Source organism: Sorex araneus, chromosome 2 (assembly GCF_027595985.1).
Source record: "Sorex araneus isolate mSorAra2 chromosome 2, mSorAra2.pri, whole genome shotgun sequence".
Classification (NCBI taxonomy): Eukaryota; Metazoa; Chordata; class Mammalia; order Eulipotyphla; family Soricidae; genus Sorex; species Sorex araneus.
Genome location: NC_073303.1, coordinates 363,233,721 through 363,251,016, shown reverse-complemented (window position 1 = coordinate 363,251,016; position 17,296 = coordinate 363,233,721). Strand labels below are relative to the sequence as shown.

Below are 17,296 nucleotides of genomic sequence, written 5' to 3'. Positions count from 1 at the left end.
TTGCTTGGATTTCAGAGCGCTTTGAAACTGTCTTTTAAATAGCCTATTAATAGAATTTCACCCAAGATCTTAGTCATCGGCATCATCTTTCTGTCGCTACTATAATGGGTTTTTTCTTTAAGATATTTGCCTAGCTTATCTATTCCCCCATCTCTCCTAGTCTCTACAACTATAAAGCTTTCTCAAGAAATTAACAGCTTCAAATGAAAGCTTTTCTGTATATTCATATCATAGTTGAAGAAAAGTTAACAAGGAAGAAACGATTGAGAGGAAAAAGTACTTGAAGATGTCCTCTTTGTTTAAAAGTATTTCTGGCTTACAGCTAAAGAGATAGTACAGTGGGGAGGGCACTTGCCTTGCACATGTGGACCACCCAGCTTTCTTCCCCAATATCTTTGATGGTCCCCCAAATCCCACCAGTAGTTATTCCTGAGAACAGAACCAGGAATAAGTCCTAAGCACCACAGTGTCTGGCAAAAATACATAGGTAGATAGGTAGGTAGATGATAGACAGACAGACCAGATAGATAGATAGATAGATAGATAGATAGATAGATAGATAGATAGATAGATAGATAATTTCTGGCTTAATTGCGATGTTCTTGGAAACTGCCATAGTGTAAGGAGTAACCCAGGGTTATAAAATGTTCCTCACAGTAAGGTTAGTAACAACCCCCATCCACTCACCTGATGACTACCTACATAATACTTCATTTCTGTTCCCATGCTATATATAGATCACCTTACTCATCTTAATAGCAAGAGGGTTTTGCCCATTTGGGGTCAACATCTTCCTTATCCCCAGACCTTGCCAGCTATCATTCTACTCTCTTTCTCCTTGGAGTTCAAATTTTGTAGATTGTACATCCAAGTGAGAATATGCAGAATTTGTCCTGCTCTGTCTTGACTTATAGATACTCTCTTAACCATGGATTCATTTTAACACCTTCAAATCTTGAGTGTACAATTGGCATTTTTGCATTTATGTCAACAAAAGTCAAGACTTTTTTTTTTTTCAGTAGACCCATAGCAGTAATACCATTAACAAGCCCTAAAGCAAGCAACCAGGTCTAAATGGATGTCTCATTGCCAAATTAGATATGTCCTCTTCCTTTTTCCTACATTTAAATCAAAGTCAGACACTGTGCCCTGGAAGTTCGAGAGTCACTCTATATTGTTCATAGAAGCATGGCAAGTCTTTTGGTTCTAAACCAAAAGACTCTTGCCATGCTTCCAGGATTAACAACTTTTGTTTTCTTATTGTTGCCCCCAAGTATGTCTTTAGCATACAGGTGTGATGAATTTGAATGCGCGAATAAACTTGTGTTTTTCCAATTTCTAAGTCAAAAGTGTATTTAAAACAAAATCTATAGCTTCATAGTATTTTTACTTTGCTTTCTCCTTGAATAAAGAGAAAAAAAAGCTGATACACCATCTATTTTTGTTTGTTCTGAGGCCACACCTGGTGGTACTTAGAGGCTAGTCTTTAATGTAGCTCAGAGTACTTAACCAGAGAATCATACAGTGCTGGGGAACAAAACCAAGCCTCTTGTAGGCAAAGCCATGGCCCTTTGTTCCGTCTCTCCAGCCCCGGATAGATAGTTTTAATAGCAGATGACATTGTTTCTTGGTGAATACTTAACTGAGGATAAAGACTCGAACTGGCCATAATTGAGAAAAGGCACAATTAAAAGTATGAACTGTATCCTTGTTTTCTCACGTAAGCAGGTTTTTCTTGGGATAAGACAGTTGCATTGCGGATATTAGAAATGCCGAGATGCTCACTCGTTCTCTGTCAGCTCTGCATTGCATGCTGTGGGCAGGGGAGCTATGGAAACATGCAAGAGTCTCTGTTCATATGGGCCTTTGACTCTTGTCATAACTGAAATAGGTGACTAACTGTAATGCAAAGTGACCTAATTAGCAGTCCAGAAATGGATGAAACGTTGTCCACCCTTAGGGGCTAGCTAGGAAAAGCTTCCTGCAGTAGATGTCCTCAGGCTTGCAGAGTCTATATTGGAGTTGTGCCGTGAAGACCAGCTAGAATAAAGGAACTGTGTGCCCAAATGGGAGTAAGGAAATTGCCTGATGATGTGGCCTTCGCAGCGTGCCAGCCAGGGCTGTGTTGGGGTGCAAACCCCTCCTCACACACACTGCAGCCACGCCAACAACTGGCCAAGTATTTCACAGCAGAGTCCACAGGAAGAGCGAGTTTGCATGTATATTTTTTACATCCAAATTAAATTAACTCATGGAATTTTCCACCCTTAGGAATTAAAGTAGCAGCTCATGAAGTAATTCAGTTATGTCATTCATACCAAAACAGAAAATACTGGAGCGACTTGGCACTGTTTAAAAGCCAAGATTAGACTTTGGCCATTTTAGATTTTTTTTTTTTCAAAATATGTGGCCATTGTGTTACTTTAACATTCATTGCAACTATGAATTTTTAAATCAAAAGTACCTTCTTTATTTCAAACACAAGTGTCAAATGGCTTCAAAATAACGAGAGGGGTTAGGTAAAGCAGCTTTAGGAACATGTACCCAGGGAGAAAAATAAACTTCCACATCAGATTTCTGAAAAGTGAGGATTCTGCCTAATTGGTTGACTTTCAGAGTTGTGTATCATAGCGTCCTGTGTATATAGCTTTTTCTAGATAGATAAATCGTCTTACAACTCTAAAGTTGAGTTTGACCAAAAGATCTGCCCAGTATTAGCTAAATGATATATTTCAGGAACTAATGTCCTGATACAATAATCACATTCATTTTAAAGCAGCTAATTGGACATACTGTCCCAGACTGCGGTATTGGGTTTCCACATTTTAATTTCACATTTGCCTCCTCCCCAGCTTCTGCTCACGGAGGGGTCTCGTTTGGATCTGAAAGTGTGTGAAAGTTATTGGAGAATGGTAGTCTCTGGGTAATGTTTCTGTAAGCTGCCTAAAATTTTCCCCCTGTAGTCTAGATGGGAAACAGCTGCTTTCTGTTTAAAAAGCTGTTTTGCGCAATGTCTGAATCTTGAGGTGTAGAACTGAGGTCACCAGTAAAGCAGGTGCTCAGAAACAAGTGAGAAAGACTCTGGGGGCCGCCGGCCCATAATCTTCTACTGGGTACTTCCTGTTACAGGAAAAAGAGTCCAGGGTTGCTCCTTTATTCAGGATACAAACAGAAATAAGTCATCACATTAGCAAGGCTATTAGAAATGGAGTATCTTTGAATACGCAGCCCCAAGTGAATAATTTGCTCAGTATAAAAGAAACCAAAATGGGCATTTCCCTCAGGGGGCTCCAATACAAAGGTCTCGGACTTGAACTTCTTTAGATATTGTAAGTGCCTGAATTTCCTCTTTAAATACACCCACAGTAGAAGAACCACAATTTCCAATAAATAGTTCCATAACCCAGTGTGTCCTCGAGTTTATGGATGCAGTCTAAGGAAAGGGAGAAAAGAAAGCTGAATTGGCAAGACCAGGACCCGAGCAGTTTGGAAGAAAGCAAAGCAAGAAACATGTGGAATCACTAAAGTGCAGTGCACGTCAGATATCCACCAGCCTGAAGATGAAAGGAAACAGCCTCCTCCCCCGGGAGCTGGAGCTTATTAGCAGCTGTTTATCCAGTCGGGAATAGAGATTAACATTGTAATTTTTTTTTTTTTGAGAACTAGAAGAAAATTTGTTTGGGAAGTTGGCTCTTCATATCAAGTCATTCTGCATTGCCAAAAAAAACTTCCTTTCTCAGAACTCATGTACTAGAATTGAGCAATGTTAGGATGCTCTGAGAAACTCTGGGCCCCCAACAAGTCTCTCTCTGTGCAGTGGAGCAGAGAAGAATGAGAAGTCATGGTCGGTTTTCCGGTCTCTCCCTCCTGGCAGTAGGAAACGGGGCACTTGGTTCCCTGTTCTCCAGCCTGATTAGAAATGGTGCCTCTTCCCCCCCCCCCCCCCCGCAGGTGCCCCCTTCCCCCCCCCCCCCCCCGGCCAGCTCAGTCTATGCCACTCTCAGGTACCACAGATGGGTTTCGCACATGCGTACTACTGCTTGTAAAGGTCTTTTCATGGCATAGCCATTGAGGACTCTGGAGCTTTATTCTCAAGGTGGAAAAAAAAAAGAAATAGAGCTGGATATTGGTATTTTTACCCTGATTTAATGCTACCCTTAATGTCTTTTTTTTTTTTTTATTAAATCCTTTCTTTCGCTTTTGATCTTATTTATAGCAGAGCCACTGGTCATATGGAAACTATTATTGTATAGCTGGGAGATGAAAGACTTCGTTGCAGTTAAATAAGAGTGAATCATTTGGGCCAGTAATACACACATAACAGTGAGGTACCATTTGTGTCTGAAATGCCCTAGGTAGTTCACTTTGTAGAAGGCTGTGCAGGTATACAAAAGGTTTTACAAAAATCTGATTTGGGTCCAGAATAGGTAGTGGTCAATTTGAAAATATGTGAATATACAGTTCTGAAATGCTTTTCTTACATATAACTACCTACATACGATATAATTTATATGTATAGAGTAAATAATGCCACTTTTTGATGTAGAAATAGAAACTTTTATTTGAAATCGGACTGTTATTTAATAATGTTAAATGTTTTAAAGTTACATTCAGATAATGTATATCAACATATCGAAGTTCTTTCCACCTTCTTCTTGAAGTACTGCCCAGCTTCTCAACTGAAAATTTTACCCATTCTTTCAAGCCCTATATAACCTCATAACTTCATTATGAGATTTCTTTTACTCTGCTTTCTATGCTAATTCTATTAATCTGCCATTAAAAACCTGTAAAGCATAGGCATATCTTTTTTTTTATTTCTTCTGCAAATGTCTAAATATAGTACCTGCATATAGAAGACATTTAGAAGGCATTTGTTGAATTAAATAAAATGTTTTATCATTTGATGGAAGCATACTGTATTTATTCAGCAATGATGAGAGGTTACAGGCCTCAGAACAGTCTCACAGCTACGTACCCTTTATGTAATCTTTTCCTTTTTACGGTGCACTTAATTGTACATTTTATTATCACAATCCTATATTCCCAGTTCTTCCCTCTTGAATGCTAACAACTCAGATGAATGTCATTTTAACTATACTGTTTTGAATCGCAAGAAAATAAAACCATGGAAGAATACCCTGTAACCTATTAAACAGGATTCTCGATTGCATGTTATGGGTAGTGCCCCAATAATGAGCTGTCAGAGGAGAACCTTGTCCAAACCCCATAAGATAATGAGATTTCTGGTGATCACAGTCCAGGAATGGTCTAACTAAAGGGATCTGTGAGATCACTCAGAAAAATAACTGGTTAGTCATGCAGAGGGAATCAATCCTGGCAGATGAGGCATAAAGAGTTTTTCTCCAGCCTTGGTAATAGGGGAGTCAGCAGTTGGTGAGGGTTCATGAATAAGTGATTGAATGTGGAATTTTTTTTTAGTTTTTTTTATTAGTGAATCACCGTGAAGTACTGTTACATACTTACAAACATTCGTGTTTGCGTTTCAGTCATACAGTGATCAGTTCCCCATCCCTCCATCAGTGCCCGTTCTCCACCAAATGTGGAATTTTTTAAAACAGAGGAGATGCTGAAATGGACGCGAGGTAGCTAGGTTGAAGGACACAGAAATGTAAGGTATCAGTTTTAGACTTAACTCCTAGAACCATGGACAAGTCATGCTGCCTCTTTAACACCCATGGGACCAAATGATGGGCAGAGACTAGTAGAAGGTGAATATTTGAGAGTCATAGGAAAAAAATGTTTCATATTTTTAGCAGGCATCTTTATGTCCCATTTGCTTTTGAAATAGTTTTTGATAAACTTGTGTTATTTGGAAGGTGGGGAGATAGGACAGAAGGTAAAGGCACTTGTTACACAAGTGGCTTGGTCTGGGTTCCATCCCCTGTATCCCATATAGGTACCTGAGCCCCCACAAGTGAGAGGACTGATATCTGAGCACAAAGTAGGAGTATGCTCTAGGCACAGTCCTGAGTGGCCCCAAAACAAAAACAAACCAAACAATTATATTACTTGGATATTAATAAAAGTTTTTTTTTTTTTTTTTTGCTTTTTGGGTCACACCTGACGATGCACAGGGGTTCCACTCCTGGCTCTACACTCAGGAATTCCTCCTGCAGTGCTCAGGGACCATATGGGATGCTGGGAATTGAACCTGGGTCAGCCACGTGCAAGGCAAATGCCCTCCCTGCTGTGCTATCACGCCAACCCCTGAAAAGCATTTCTTTTGTTCACTAAAGAGAAGTGTCTAGTGCCATGCCTCCCGGGAAGACTGCATGGTACTTGAGGGAGAGTTAGCCTCTTGGTGGCTTGCACTCCAAACTCCAGCCACACATCAAGGGCTCCATTGTCTTCTTTTTCACCCTGTACAAAAGAAGCAGCTTACAGAATTTTATCAGAATCTCCGTACTAGATGGACTCTGTTCACCGGGCCTGGATTAACTATTTTCCTGCAACCTGCCCTGCTACCAGGACGGGGAAGGGATGAAACAGACTCTTATTAACCACCCAACCAAAGACCTTGGTTGGCCTGAGTCCAGTCATAGGTTAGAACCTATGAAAATAGAGGAGTAAAGATGGTGGAGAGTCAAAGGAGAGAAATGAAACAGACTTCAGAGATGGAACTTAAGAGGTTAGTGGGGGAAAAGATGAACTGAAATCAGATGTGAGCCATTTGCATCTCTAGGCCTGGATCTACAAAATCATTCATTTTACACATTTTGGTGCACGTTACGAGAGTTTCACCCAAGCTGGTCTCGTGACAAGTCAGCAGTGCCACAGTCAGGATCATTTAGATCATACTTCATTCTTTTAGAAAATTATTCCCGCAATTTGGACAGTAAGTCTTAACTAAAACTTCAGGAATTTTCCAATAAAGCATCACCCTAAATTTCAGGCGAAGTGTAAGTGAAACAGACCTTCACCAAAAGCACAGGTATATTCAAGACAGATATTAATAACTATTATTTACCTCCCAGTAAAATATTTTAAGAGTCAAAAATTCAAACAGGAGTATTCTGGCCAGACCAGACTTTAGTGAAAACTCCTTTAAATGTTCAAATGAAATTAGAAAAAGAAACTGGAAAATAGGGAAATGATATATATTTGAAAAGTCGTCCAGTAGTTAGTCATCTTCACCCAAAGGAGTTGATGCTTTGAGATCTTGTTTTCCAAGAATTTTAGTGCCTCAGTTTGGTTCTTCAGTATCATCTAGGACAGCCATTCTCTGAAATTCCAGGTCCCCATGTGGGAAATATCCCCAAAAAACCTGTATGTCCTCTTCCTACTCTTTGAAAGATGCACTTTTGGACTAAATAGTATTTTGCACATTTGAGAAATTAAGTTTGCTTTCCTCTAATATGACAGAGATCTGGCAAGATAATTGAAACTGAAATCTAGCACTCTACAACTGTCATGTATAATTGATATTTCATGGGGAGATTATAGTTCAGACACCAAAACTGTTTTCTGTGTCAATGGGTGTCTAATTACAGTAAAAGCCCATCAACTTTTCTTTTGTGTTGATGGCAAAATAAAGAAAGAGAAAAAAAGAGTTGCTGGTAGTTTTTTTTTCTTTGTTACATTTTAATTTTTCTTTCTAAGACACACCTATGTCAAAAAAAAATTGCAAAGCAGGGGGCCGGAGCGATAGCACAGCGGGTAGGGCGTTTGCCTTGCACGCAGCTGACCTGGGTTCGATCCCCGGCATCCCATATGGTCCCCCAAGCACCGCCAGGAGTAATTCCTGAGTGCAAAAGCCAGGAATAACCCCTGAGCAACGCTAGGTGTGACCCAAAAAGCAAAAAAAAAAAAAAAAAATTGCAAAGCAGATGCCATTAATAGCAGACTTGCATCTTGACATTGCAAAAGGCGTGTAATGCCCTCTTTGGTTTTGGATCACTATTGCTTGGTCTGGATATCAGTGATGTTTCCTAAAGCTCTCATTCTGCACTCTTTTAGATGAATTATGGTAAGAGAGAGGGAACGAAGGTCTGAAAGCCTGTTTTGAAGCAGTTATCTCTAGAGATAACATTAACAAGGATTGAATAACTGCCAAATGAAATTTAATACATTTTCCCATCCATGAAATAGGCCTCTTAAATACAACAGAATAATTACTTTCACAATACTCCCTTGAAACAAAGAGAGCAAAAGCACTGGATGTCTTTTTTGTTTGTGGTGTTTGTTGTTAGCTTGAGGATCCGGATAAGGAAATTTACCAGGGCGCTCTGTGCCTCACCACATAAAGATAGCCTTCCAATAGCCACCTCGTTTGCAGTCACACATCTTTCCATCTGTTTATGTGGCAGAAGTTATTTGGCCTCTATTGATGAACTGTGGCATTTCCCCATGTAATAAAACTAAAATTATTTCCAAACATCTGTATATGTATAGCTGCACATACATGCATATATAAACATGTGTAAAAATTATTAAAGAAAAGCTTCAGGATGTAAAGTTTTCCCTTACTGTGGTCCCTATATATATATATATATATATATATATGTATGTATATATATATGTATATGTATATATCACTATCACTGTCATCCCGGTTGCTCATCGATTTGCTTGAGCGGGCACCAGTAACAACTCCATTGTGAGACTTGTTACTGTTTTTGGCATATATATTTGTATGCAAATGTATTTATGTATTCTTATAATTTGGACAATAATATATATCTTCAGATTGTTAGATGTTCACTGAATCCAAACCTGTTTTAGTCCTCCAACTAGACTTTTGCTAGGTCACTTAACCATTTTCAGCCTTCTTTGTGAAATGGGGTTTGACTTAACTGATTTCCAAGTAACTCCAGACTCTTTAAAATCTCTATTCTGTGATTCAAAATTACTTACACAGTATCAATTTTCTTCGCTCAAAAAGCAAGAGTATTTAAATTTAGGAAAGGTAATGTACCTTTCAAAGTATTTAATCAATGATAAACTCGCTCAGGAGAATTCAAAGAGCTGTATAATTTGAACGTACACACATACATCAGCCTAACGTACAATTTAACTTAGATGTTTGCATGTAAGTATCATGGCTTCGGGAGCCTAGGGAAAAGAACAGATCGAGGCAGCCATTTGGACCACATGATCAAAAATTTTCCCTCTGCTTTAGTGCTCCACTGGACCAGGAAAGGTGACATCAAATCGAAGAGAGGTTCACTTGCAGACTGGACATCAGATGACCTTGGAATTAGAGGATGAGTTAGCAGCAGGTGTAGTGCTTGAAAGAATGCACCAAGCCATAGCAATAGAGTCCAAGCTGTGGTCCTGAAGGGGATATGGAGAGAGAGGAGAAAGAGGCTGGAAAATCCCATGAGTGACAGGGTACCACATACTCATTACAGAAATCTGGATGATAAATCTCCTTTAACTTGAGCAAGCTCAAAATAGTCTCTGGTTCCTACTAGGGAAATTGTCTCCAAACTAATCAGTGCAAAAAAAAAAAAAAAATACCCATCAAGGGTTATCATGAGCCCCAGGGGGCAGGGACCACTTCTAAAACCCCTGTCTCTAGCACCATGTACCGAGACAAGGGTGACCGGATTCATAGATATCTGTTAAAATAATAAAGTAGTTTGGTGAATCCGTGCAGAATTATTGAATAATTTTTAGATTTCAACTCTAGGACTTGTTTTTAGCATAAGTACATCTAAAACTATATGTAACTATTAGAATACTATTCTTGAGCCTGGAGAGATTTCTAAGTGGGCAGTACCAGGATCTGGATTCAAACCGGAGTTTGAACCTTTACAGTACATGGGCACTGAGCACTACTTATTGTGATCTGGTAGGATGACAGAGTACAGACAGTTCTTTAACCTCAGACCCTCACATTCAACCCCCCAGCATTGTTGGCTGTGTGTCCTAAAGAGTTAGAAGTGCTAAATTAATATTGATAAAATTGTCTTCATTGGCTGGCTTTTGAACACTTGTTTGGATGAAAGGTTATCAGAATTGGGCTTTAATAAAATTTGGATTTACTAAAAGCTGTTGTGATCTTAGAATAAACTTGTAGGTGGAGAGAACTTACCTTTTTATTACATTGCTATAATTGTGTAATTATTAGTTGAAAGATGTGCCCACTCATCTTTATATCTCTTGCCCCTCTCCCTTGTATACCTAACCGGTAGTTTCTACATCTATCCTGTTTTCCTCGGTTTGTCTTTGATGTGACCAAAAGTAATGTTTCTGGGGCCAGAGAGAGAGCACATTGGGTAGGGCACTTGCCTTGCATGTGTCTGGAACCAGGTTTCATCCTGAACACCCCAGATTGTCCCCTCAGCCCTGTCAGAAGTCATCCCTGAGTGTAGAGCCAGAAATAACCCTGAGCATTGCTGGGTGTGGCCTCTTCCCAACCCCATTTTCCCATTCCCCTCCAAAAAAAAAAGATAATTTTTCTGAAAAAGAAATAAATATGGTTAGGACAGGCTTGCTGTGACTATAGATACAAGAAAAGCAAATCTAATTCTTCAGAATGGAATAATGTTCTACCAACAGAAAATGGGGTTGTTTCTGTTGAAACAATGAGAATCAAACTCATTACTACATGGATCTGGATCAACTAGATATTTTTAATCTGACCTAAATAATATATACATATATGTGTATATATATATTTAGAAGCCTTAAAATACTATGCATCATTTTCTCTCCCAACTTCTTTATAGAAAAAGATTGATAAATTATTTCTGGTTATGTAATGATGGATACAAAATAGATGAAGTTAGGTAAATGTATGCTAAAATTTAAACAAAAATATAATTGAAGCACTACTCTTAATCATATTTATAATATTATTGTAGATTCTGCTCTGATTGTAAAGAATAAATATGGAGTAGTATCTACTCTATGATTTCTAATGTCAGTTTTTTCCATTTTGAGTTGGAATAAACTACTCCTTGTTACATAGCTAACAACAAAACCCATTACAGTTAGAATCTAAAGTGTTGTTGACTATCACTGATGCTATTTTTCATCTGATTATACCGTCTACCTTAGAAGTTGAGGCAAAGAAAGAGTTTTGAAGTGAAAAGCAAAATATGAACCTTAAAGTACATTAGTTATGCCAACAAGAAAAAGCTTGAAATTTTTAATGAATAATTAGAGAATAGACGCTTACATCTCTCCTGTTCTCCGATCTGATTTGAGGTTAACTTCAGTGGTTCGAATGTAGAATTATCCTTTGTGGATATTCAGGAAAAGAAATCCATTGGGAATACCCAATAAATAGGAATCAGCATTAGGGTAATTATTTTGGTTACATTGATTGACAGTTTTAAAGAACTACCATTTGATCAAGGCCTGTAAAATTCATGCGTAGAAGTTGACATCTCAGATTGAGAGGATGATCATGGATTCGGTCTTCTAAATGTACAGATATGAAAAGGGCTAATCGAAACCCCAGCAGAAAATAACCATCACTCGTTCAGAAGGAAAATTAAAAGGTACGCGAAGAGTAGAGCACAAAGTGCTTCCAGGAACTGGGTGGACCATTGTCTGGCCACATGAGAACAGGTTTCAGTTACAGCAAAAGACCGGAGTGGCATGACGGGGTGTTAGAGATGTGAATAGAGCTCGCTCTTACTGCAGGGAAGTCCCGAAGTTGAAACTAGAGCCAGTGGGAGGGCTCTCCAAGGAGGTGGGCATGTGGGAGAATAGAAAGGGCTGCTTTGAGAGATAATCAGGGTCTTAGTACACTTGGGTTCTCACATGGAGGCTAAATACCCTCCATTCAGAATGTTCTGGAAAGAGACACAGACACACAGGTGGCAGATAGCGCCGGACTCCTCAGATGTCTTTGCTACAAAACTCATTTATACTTCCCGAGGCTCACGAGTCTTGAAATTCTTTGCTGTTCCGTCTCTGCTTAGAATGTGAACAATTAGCATGATTTATATGATCCTCCCCTGAATTATTTTCTTCTGCATTGCGTTGCAGTCTATAAAGGTAGTGCTTTATTCCCGGCTGCCTTTTGAGAGCACGGGCTTCTTCTAGTGCTTCGAACCATGTTGTCGCCAGCTCAGCTTCTTACTGCCCCGTTCTTTAGAAATAACTCGGGTTTGGTAGCAAAAAGAGTGAACAGCCCGCTTTGTAGGTTTCCATTTCAGATTAGAAAAGATTTAAGGTTTTGATTCCTAAGCAACTGTCAAGTCACATATAAATATTTTTTGTGTTAAGTGCTATTGTCCTGCGTCAATCTTCACCTAACAATAGACCAAGGGAAAAACTACTTGGGAGTGAAAATTAAACTGTGTAACTCCAGCAACTCTTGGTTTACAAATGCTTAGTGGTTCTGCTGTAAGGCATATGCGGTAAAGTCAGCAATATTTGTCTCAGTGCCACAAGTTCAACAACTCAGGACCCCAGAGGAGGCAAGAGTAGTTAATAAAAAGCCCAGCAGTATTTTTTTCGGACCAAGTCATCGTGCTGTATTTTGTCATTTTATTCTTGGAAGCATAATGAGTGTTTACAATATGGTGTCTTTCTAGGATCAGAGTAGTGGAAAAAAAATGGAAAAATGTCCAAACATCTTTCCATGGCAATGATGGCATTACTGGTGTGTTTAATAAAACCTTTATTGGTACATTTTCCGGTGTGGTGGCATTGGCAGAAACAGTCCCCCTTTGGATTTGGAACTCAGCAGCTGATGAAATACAGTAAACATTAATTTGGAATGGGCTGCCAGTTTCAGAAAGCCAGGTGACATTTTATTATATTTGTACCGAGCAGGGGCTATGTCCCATACTGCTGTAGCTTCCGCTGTCAGAGGCTTAGCTGGCATTATGGAAAAAAAAAATGGCAGGCCTGAGAATCTTATCCCCTGAAATGAAAGTCGAATGCCAAATTGAAATTCCTGTAGGATTTCCGATAGCAATGGGGGAATTGAGAAGCCCACAATTAAGCATATGGGCATTAAGATAATTGTCAGATCTGTTGGCGGACATGATAGAAGACAGATGGGTACGAATCAGTGCGCTCCACCGCAGCACCCTGGGAGACAATTTGACGTTTTACCTGCCTGAGCTCCTCTGCCATATTTGTCACTGAATGTACAGCGGCTTCGTACTGAGCGTTAAGTGTTTTTTGCAGGGCACTATAGGTGCATAGGTGGTCCTCCAGCGCCCTCTAGTGAGATGCATTTGGGAGTATTGATTTTTTTTTTCCCCAGGCAGGCCTGCCTTCATCAGGTCCCCGGAAACCAATGGGGTACACCCAGTCTCCACTAAACGCGATGCTTCCTCTCACCCTGACAGGTTGGAGCCCATCGTGAAGATGGCGTGGCTCTGAGAGGCAGCCATTCTCTTGTGCCAAACCAGGTTCCAGTTCCGCAGCTTCCCGTGCAGTCTGCCACTTCCCCCGACTTGAACCCACCCCAGGACCCCTATCGAGGTAGGTCTGCCCTGAGAAAGGGCATCTCTGACCGTCAATGATAGTTAAGCCCAGTAGTGTTCATCCCCTATCAACAGCCCCTATCCTCCAGGAAGCACTGAAAGAGAACCAAGATCAAATTTGGTACAAAATTGGTAAGTTAAATGGGCAAGTATTTGGCACCTAGCCCACTAATTGCCTCTTTTTTTTCAGTAACTATCTTCCTCAAACATCCTCTGAAAATCCTGGTACTGTTTCAACAGGGAATGAGACAATGGACTGATGAGAGGAAATTTTATTTTAGCTATTTCCACATTTTACTCATTCAGGTCCCCTAATATGGTTAGTTGTAGCCTGAAAATGCTATTTCCAAATGAATAGGAAGGAAATTGGTTTTGTTGGTTAAGACTGAAGGAAATGTAGGTGCATTTGCAAATGGGGGGGGGGCGTCTTGCTCACTCTGAGTCAACTGGCTCCATGATGATCTTCTCCTGGCACCAACTCCCGACCCCCAGAAGTTAAATTGCAGGGCAAGACTTGGCTCCTGCGCTCTTTGTGCGACTTGCTGGCAAAGTGACCCATGGCCACTTCAATTAACTTCTGCCCCATCCCCACATTCACATTTAAAACTAAAATGATTGCACTACCACAGGAATACGTCTAAACACTGTCTCACCTGTTTAACATCGTGCAAATGTGAGTGCCAGTTATAGACATGGATGGAACCAGGCATTTTTACCAAATTACAATAACTTAGCAGACCTTTCCTTCGAAGAGCCTGTGGTTTTTCTTTCTTTGTCCTGGGTCAACACTGCTTATTTGTTACTGTGTGCCTGAGCGGGGGCCTGAGGGTCTTGCTAAAATGCAGGCACTGGTTCAGTAAGATGGAGTTCTGTATTTTTAAGTGGTTCCCAGGTGATAGGATGTTCCCGGCCAGTAGACCAAATTTTCGGTGACAAGGTGCTAGACTACACCTATTACAAATAGGGGGTACTTCCACAAGTGTGCCTCCTCTACCTTAGGACTAGATTATTCCATGATGGCTAAATTTCAGACCATATTGTGATTTTGAAAGTTGAGCACCGAACGTAGCTGGAGATGTCTTCAGTGAGCAGCTAACTGCTTTCCATATATACCATTTTTAAACTCTGATTACTGCGTGAGGAAAAGAAGCCTAATTTCAGAATATCATTAAAGGTACCTATTGAAGTCTTGACTGCACGTATTTAGCGTACTCCCTGGGAATTATATTTTAAGGACATTTTTCTATTAAATCGTTGCATATGGAAGAAACTCAATATAATAGCTGATATTTACTTGGGTTCTTAATCAGAACATTGAGGTGTGTGAATTTCATGATTATGATTTTCATTGCAATTAAGTTGATGTTTTGTAGACAGTGAAATTACCATCTACTCCAAAAGATTGCAAAATAGAATTTAACCTCAGAGCCAATGCAGGGAGAACTTGTTTCCGCAGGTGCATTTTTGAAACTTCACCAGATAGCACACACACACACACACACACACACAAAAAAAAAAAATGTGACAGAAGGATCACAGTTCAGCAGTATGAGCTGCGTGGCAGCACCTCGACAGTCTGGGATATGCATGTTTGTGCGTCAAGCCTTCGGTACATGGTGGAAGTGTCTGTCACCTGGTCCCTTTTTTTCTGTAGGCATGCCACCAGGACTACAGGGACAGAGTGTCTCCTCCGGCAGCTCTGAGATCAAATCCGATGACGAGGGCGATGAGAACCTCCAAGACACGAAGTCTTCCGAGGACAAGAAATTAGATGACGACAAGAAGGATATCAAATCAATTACTAGGTCAAGATCTAGGTAACAGTATATAATACTGTCGCTTCATTTAATTCCTTTATTGGACTTTGATGAAGTGCACAGAACAGGAAGAAACTATTCAGTTTTTTCCTGGCAGGTAAATCCATCTTTGAAAAGAAAAATTAAAGGCCTCCTCTAGAGGTACTAAAAGTATCATTTAAGATACCTGTACTCTAGTGAAGCCTAAACGGTCTTTACACCTATGAATTTGGACTCGAGGCTAATAATTGATGATCAAAACAATTTGTAATTGATTCAAGTGCAAACAGTTGGTTTTTGAAACTGTATTCAAATTTGATCCAAAACGTTCTTCCTAAAATATTTCTTTAAAAAAAAAGTCTTAACCATGTTGAAAACTTACTGATTTTATGCAACTGTATTGTTTTCTTACCTCAAAAGTGAGAAAATGCCTATTTCCCAGCTTTATCTTAAACTTATCAATATATAAATATAGGAACAATATGTGAATTGCTGTTTCCTTCCCCCTTTGGAAAACTCACTTCTTCAGAGAATACAACTATAGGAAAATAGATTCTGATTGGTTTTCTCAAATATCCAGTATCTCTGTATTAGAATCCCTTTCCTGGAAGCTTTTATTTGGCGATTTTGTTTGGGGGGGGGTCACACCCACTCAGCTATGCCCAGGGCTTACTCCTGGCGCTACTTAGGGATCATTCCTTGCCAGGCAAACACCGTACCTGCTGTACTATCACTGCAGCCCATCTTGCCTTAATTTTAACTCTTAACTCGATAATGAGATACTTTCTAAATACCGTAGCAATGCCTGTTCTTTGCTGCAGTTCCCTTGGTTTTTATTTCCGATTAATTAAAAGTACTAAGTCTTAAGGACTGTTGTTCTCCAGGAGAGCTCTAGTGGCCTTTCTGAATTAAGAACGGGATGCCCTTTCCTGTGACTTATGTGACTTCTGAGCTCAGCTATATTACATGTCCTTTCATGAGTTCCAGAGAAGCCAAAGCTTCTCGCTCACACCTTTCCATTTTCACTGCAGTTTCCTGACTGTTGGCCACAGTGGTGAGACATCCCAAGGAGGGGCTTTCGGTTCTTGGTTATTTAACTCCCAACTGTTGCCTGGGCATATTAATAGATGCTGGATAGTTTCAGTACAACATTTTAACTTGCTCTTAAGAACCTGTTTTATTTTACAAGGCTGCTTTGGTGACATTTCCTGACACCCACAGAACTGTGTTATGAGACAGTGCTTTTCAATTCTCGGCCGTTCTATTTGCTTAACAAAATTATTTATAAGTGAATAGCCAACTCCGCTTGGTTACTAGCCTGAATAACTTTGAGAAGCAATTTTACACTTTCAGGTCTGCTTTGTGAAAGGTATGGCACATGTTTGGTGTATTAAAATATTACCCAGATGTTTAATTTCAGGATGACTTGAGACTGGATTCAGTTCTCTTTTCTCCTTATACCCTCCTATTTGTGTCAGAAAACGTGGTAGGAAATATTAGTAATCTTGATATCCGTGGCATCAGCAGAGGTCACAGCTGATGGCGGGGAGAGGGATGAGCAGAGAAAGTGCAGGAGGATCAGGTGGGAAAGGACGAGAATATTTCCCAATGAGTTGAATTTAGTTGCTTGTTCCCAGCCACAGGGAGTCCCATCCGGAATAGAGTTTAACCCCTAGCAAGAGCAGCCAAGCCTTCCAGCCTCTTTCTTTGGTGTCTTCCTTCTCCCTCCCTTACAAGCTGTTCTTGGCTTACATGTGTCATCTTTCTGTGCAACATGTGTTAACAACCCAAGGATACCACTCCTTTTTTTTTTTTTCTTTTTGGGTTACACCCAGCGATGCTTAGGAGCTACTCCTGGCTCTGCACTCAGGAATCACTCCTGGCGGTCCTCAGGGAACCATATGGGATGCTGGGGATTTACCCAGGTCGGCTGAGTGCAAGGCAAATGCCCTCCCCTCTGTGCTCTCGCTCCAGCCCTCCAGTATACTACTCTTGCTGGGTGATGGAGGTTTTTCAACAATGCTTGGTCCTTACTGAAATTTGGAAGCTACCCCGAGATTTTTCCGAATGGAAGGTTCC

General features: G+C 40.2%; 1 protein-coding gene across 17 annotated transcripts in view; it reads left to right on the top strand.

Annotated features, from left to right (window-relative positions):
- The window catches only part of TCF4 (transcription factor 4), a 378,340-nt gene that overhangs the window by 353,376 nt on the left and 7,668 nt on the right, over positions 1-17,296 (top strand). For 12 of the 17 annotated variants that reach the window (XM_055126998.1, XM_004616146.2, XM_055127010.1 and 9 more), the window contains 2 exons: positions 13,284-13,419; positions 15,076-15,238. In XM_055126998.1, coding sequence (XP_054982973.1) covers positions 13,284-13,419; positions 15,076-15,238 — 299 coding nt within the window. The remainder of the gene's footprint in view (positions 1-13,283; positions 13,420-15,075; positions 15,239-17,296) is intronic. The other 5 variants (XM_055127002.1, XM_055127003.1, XM_055127001.1 and 2 more) reach the window with 1 other exon arrangement.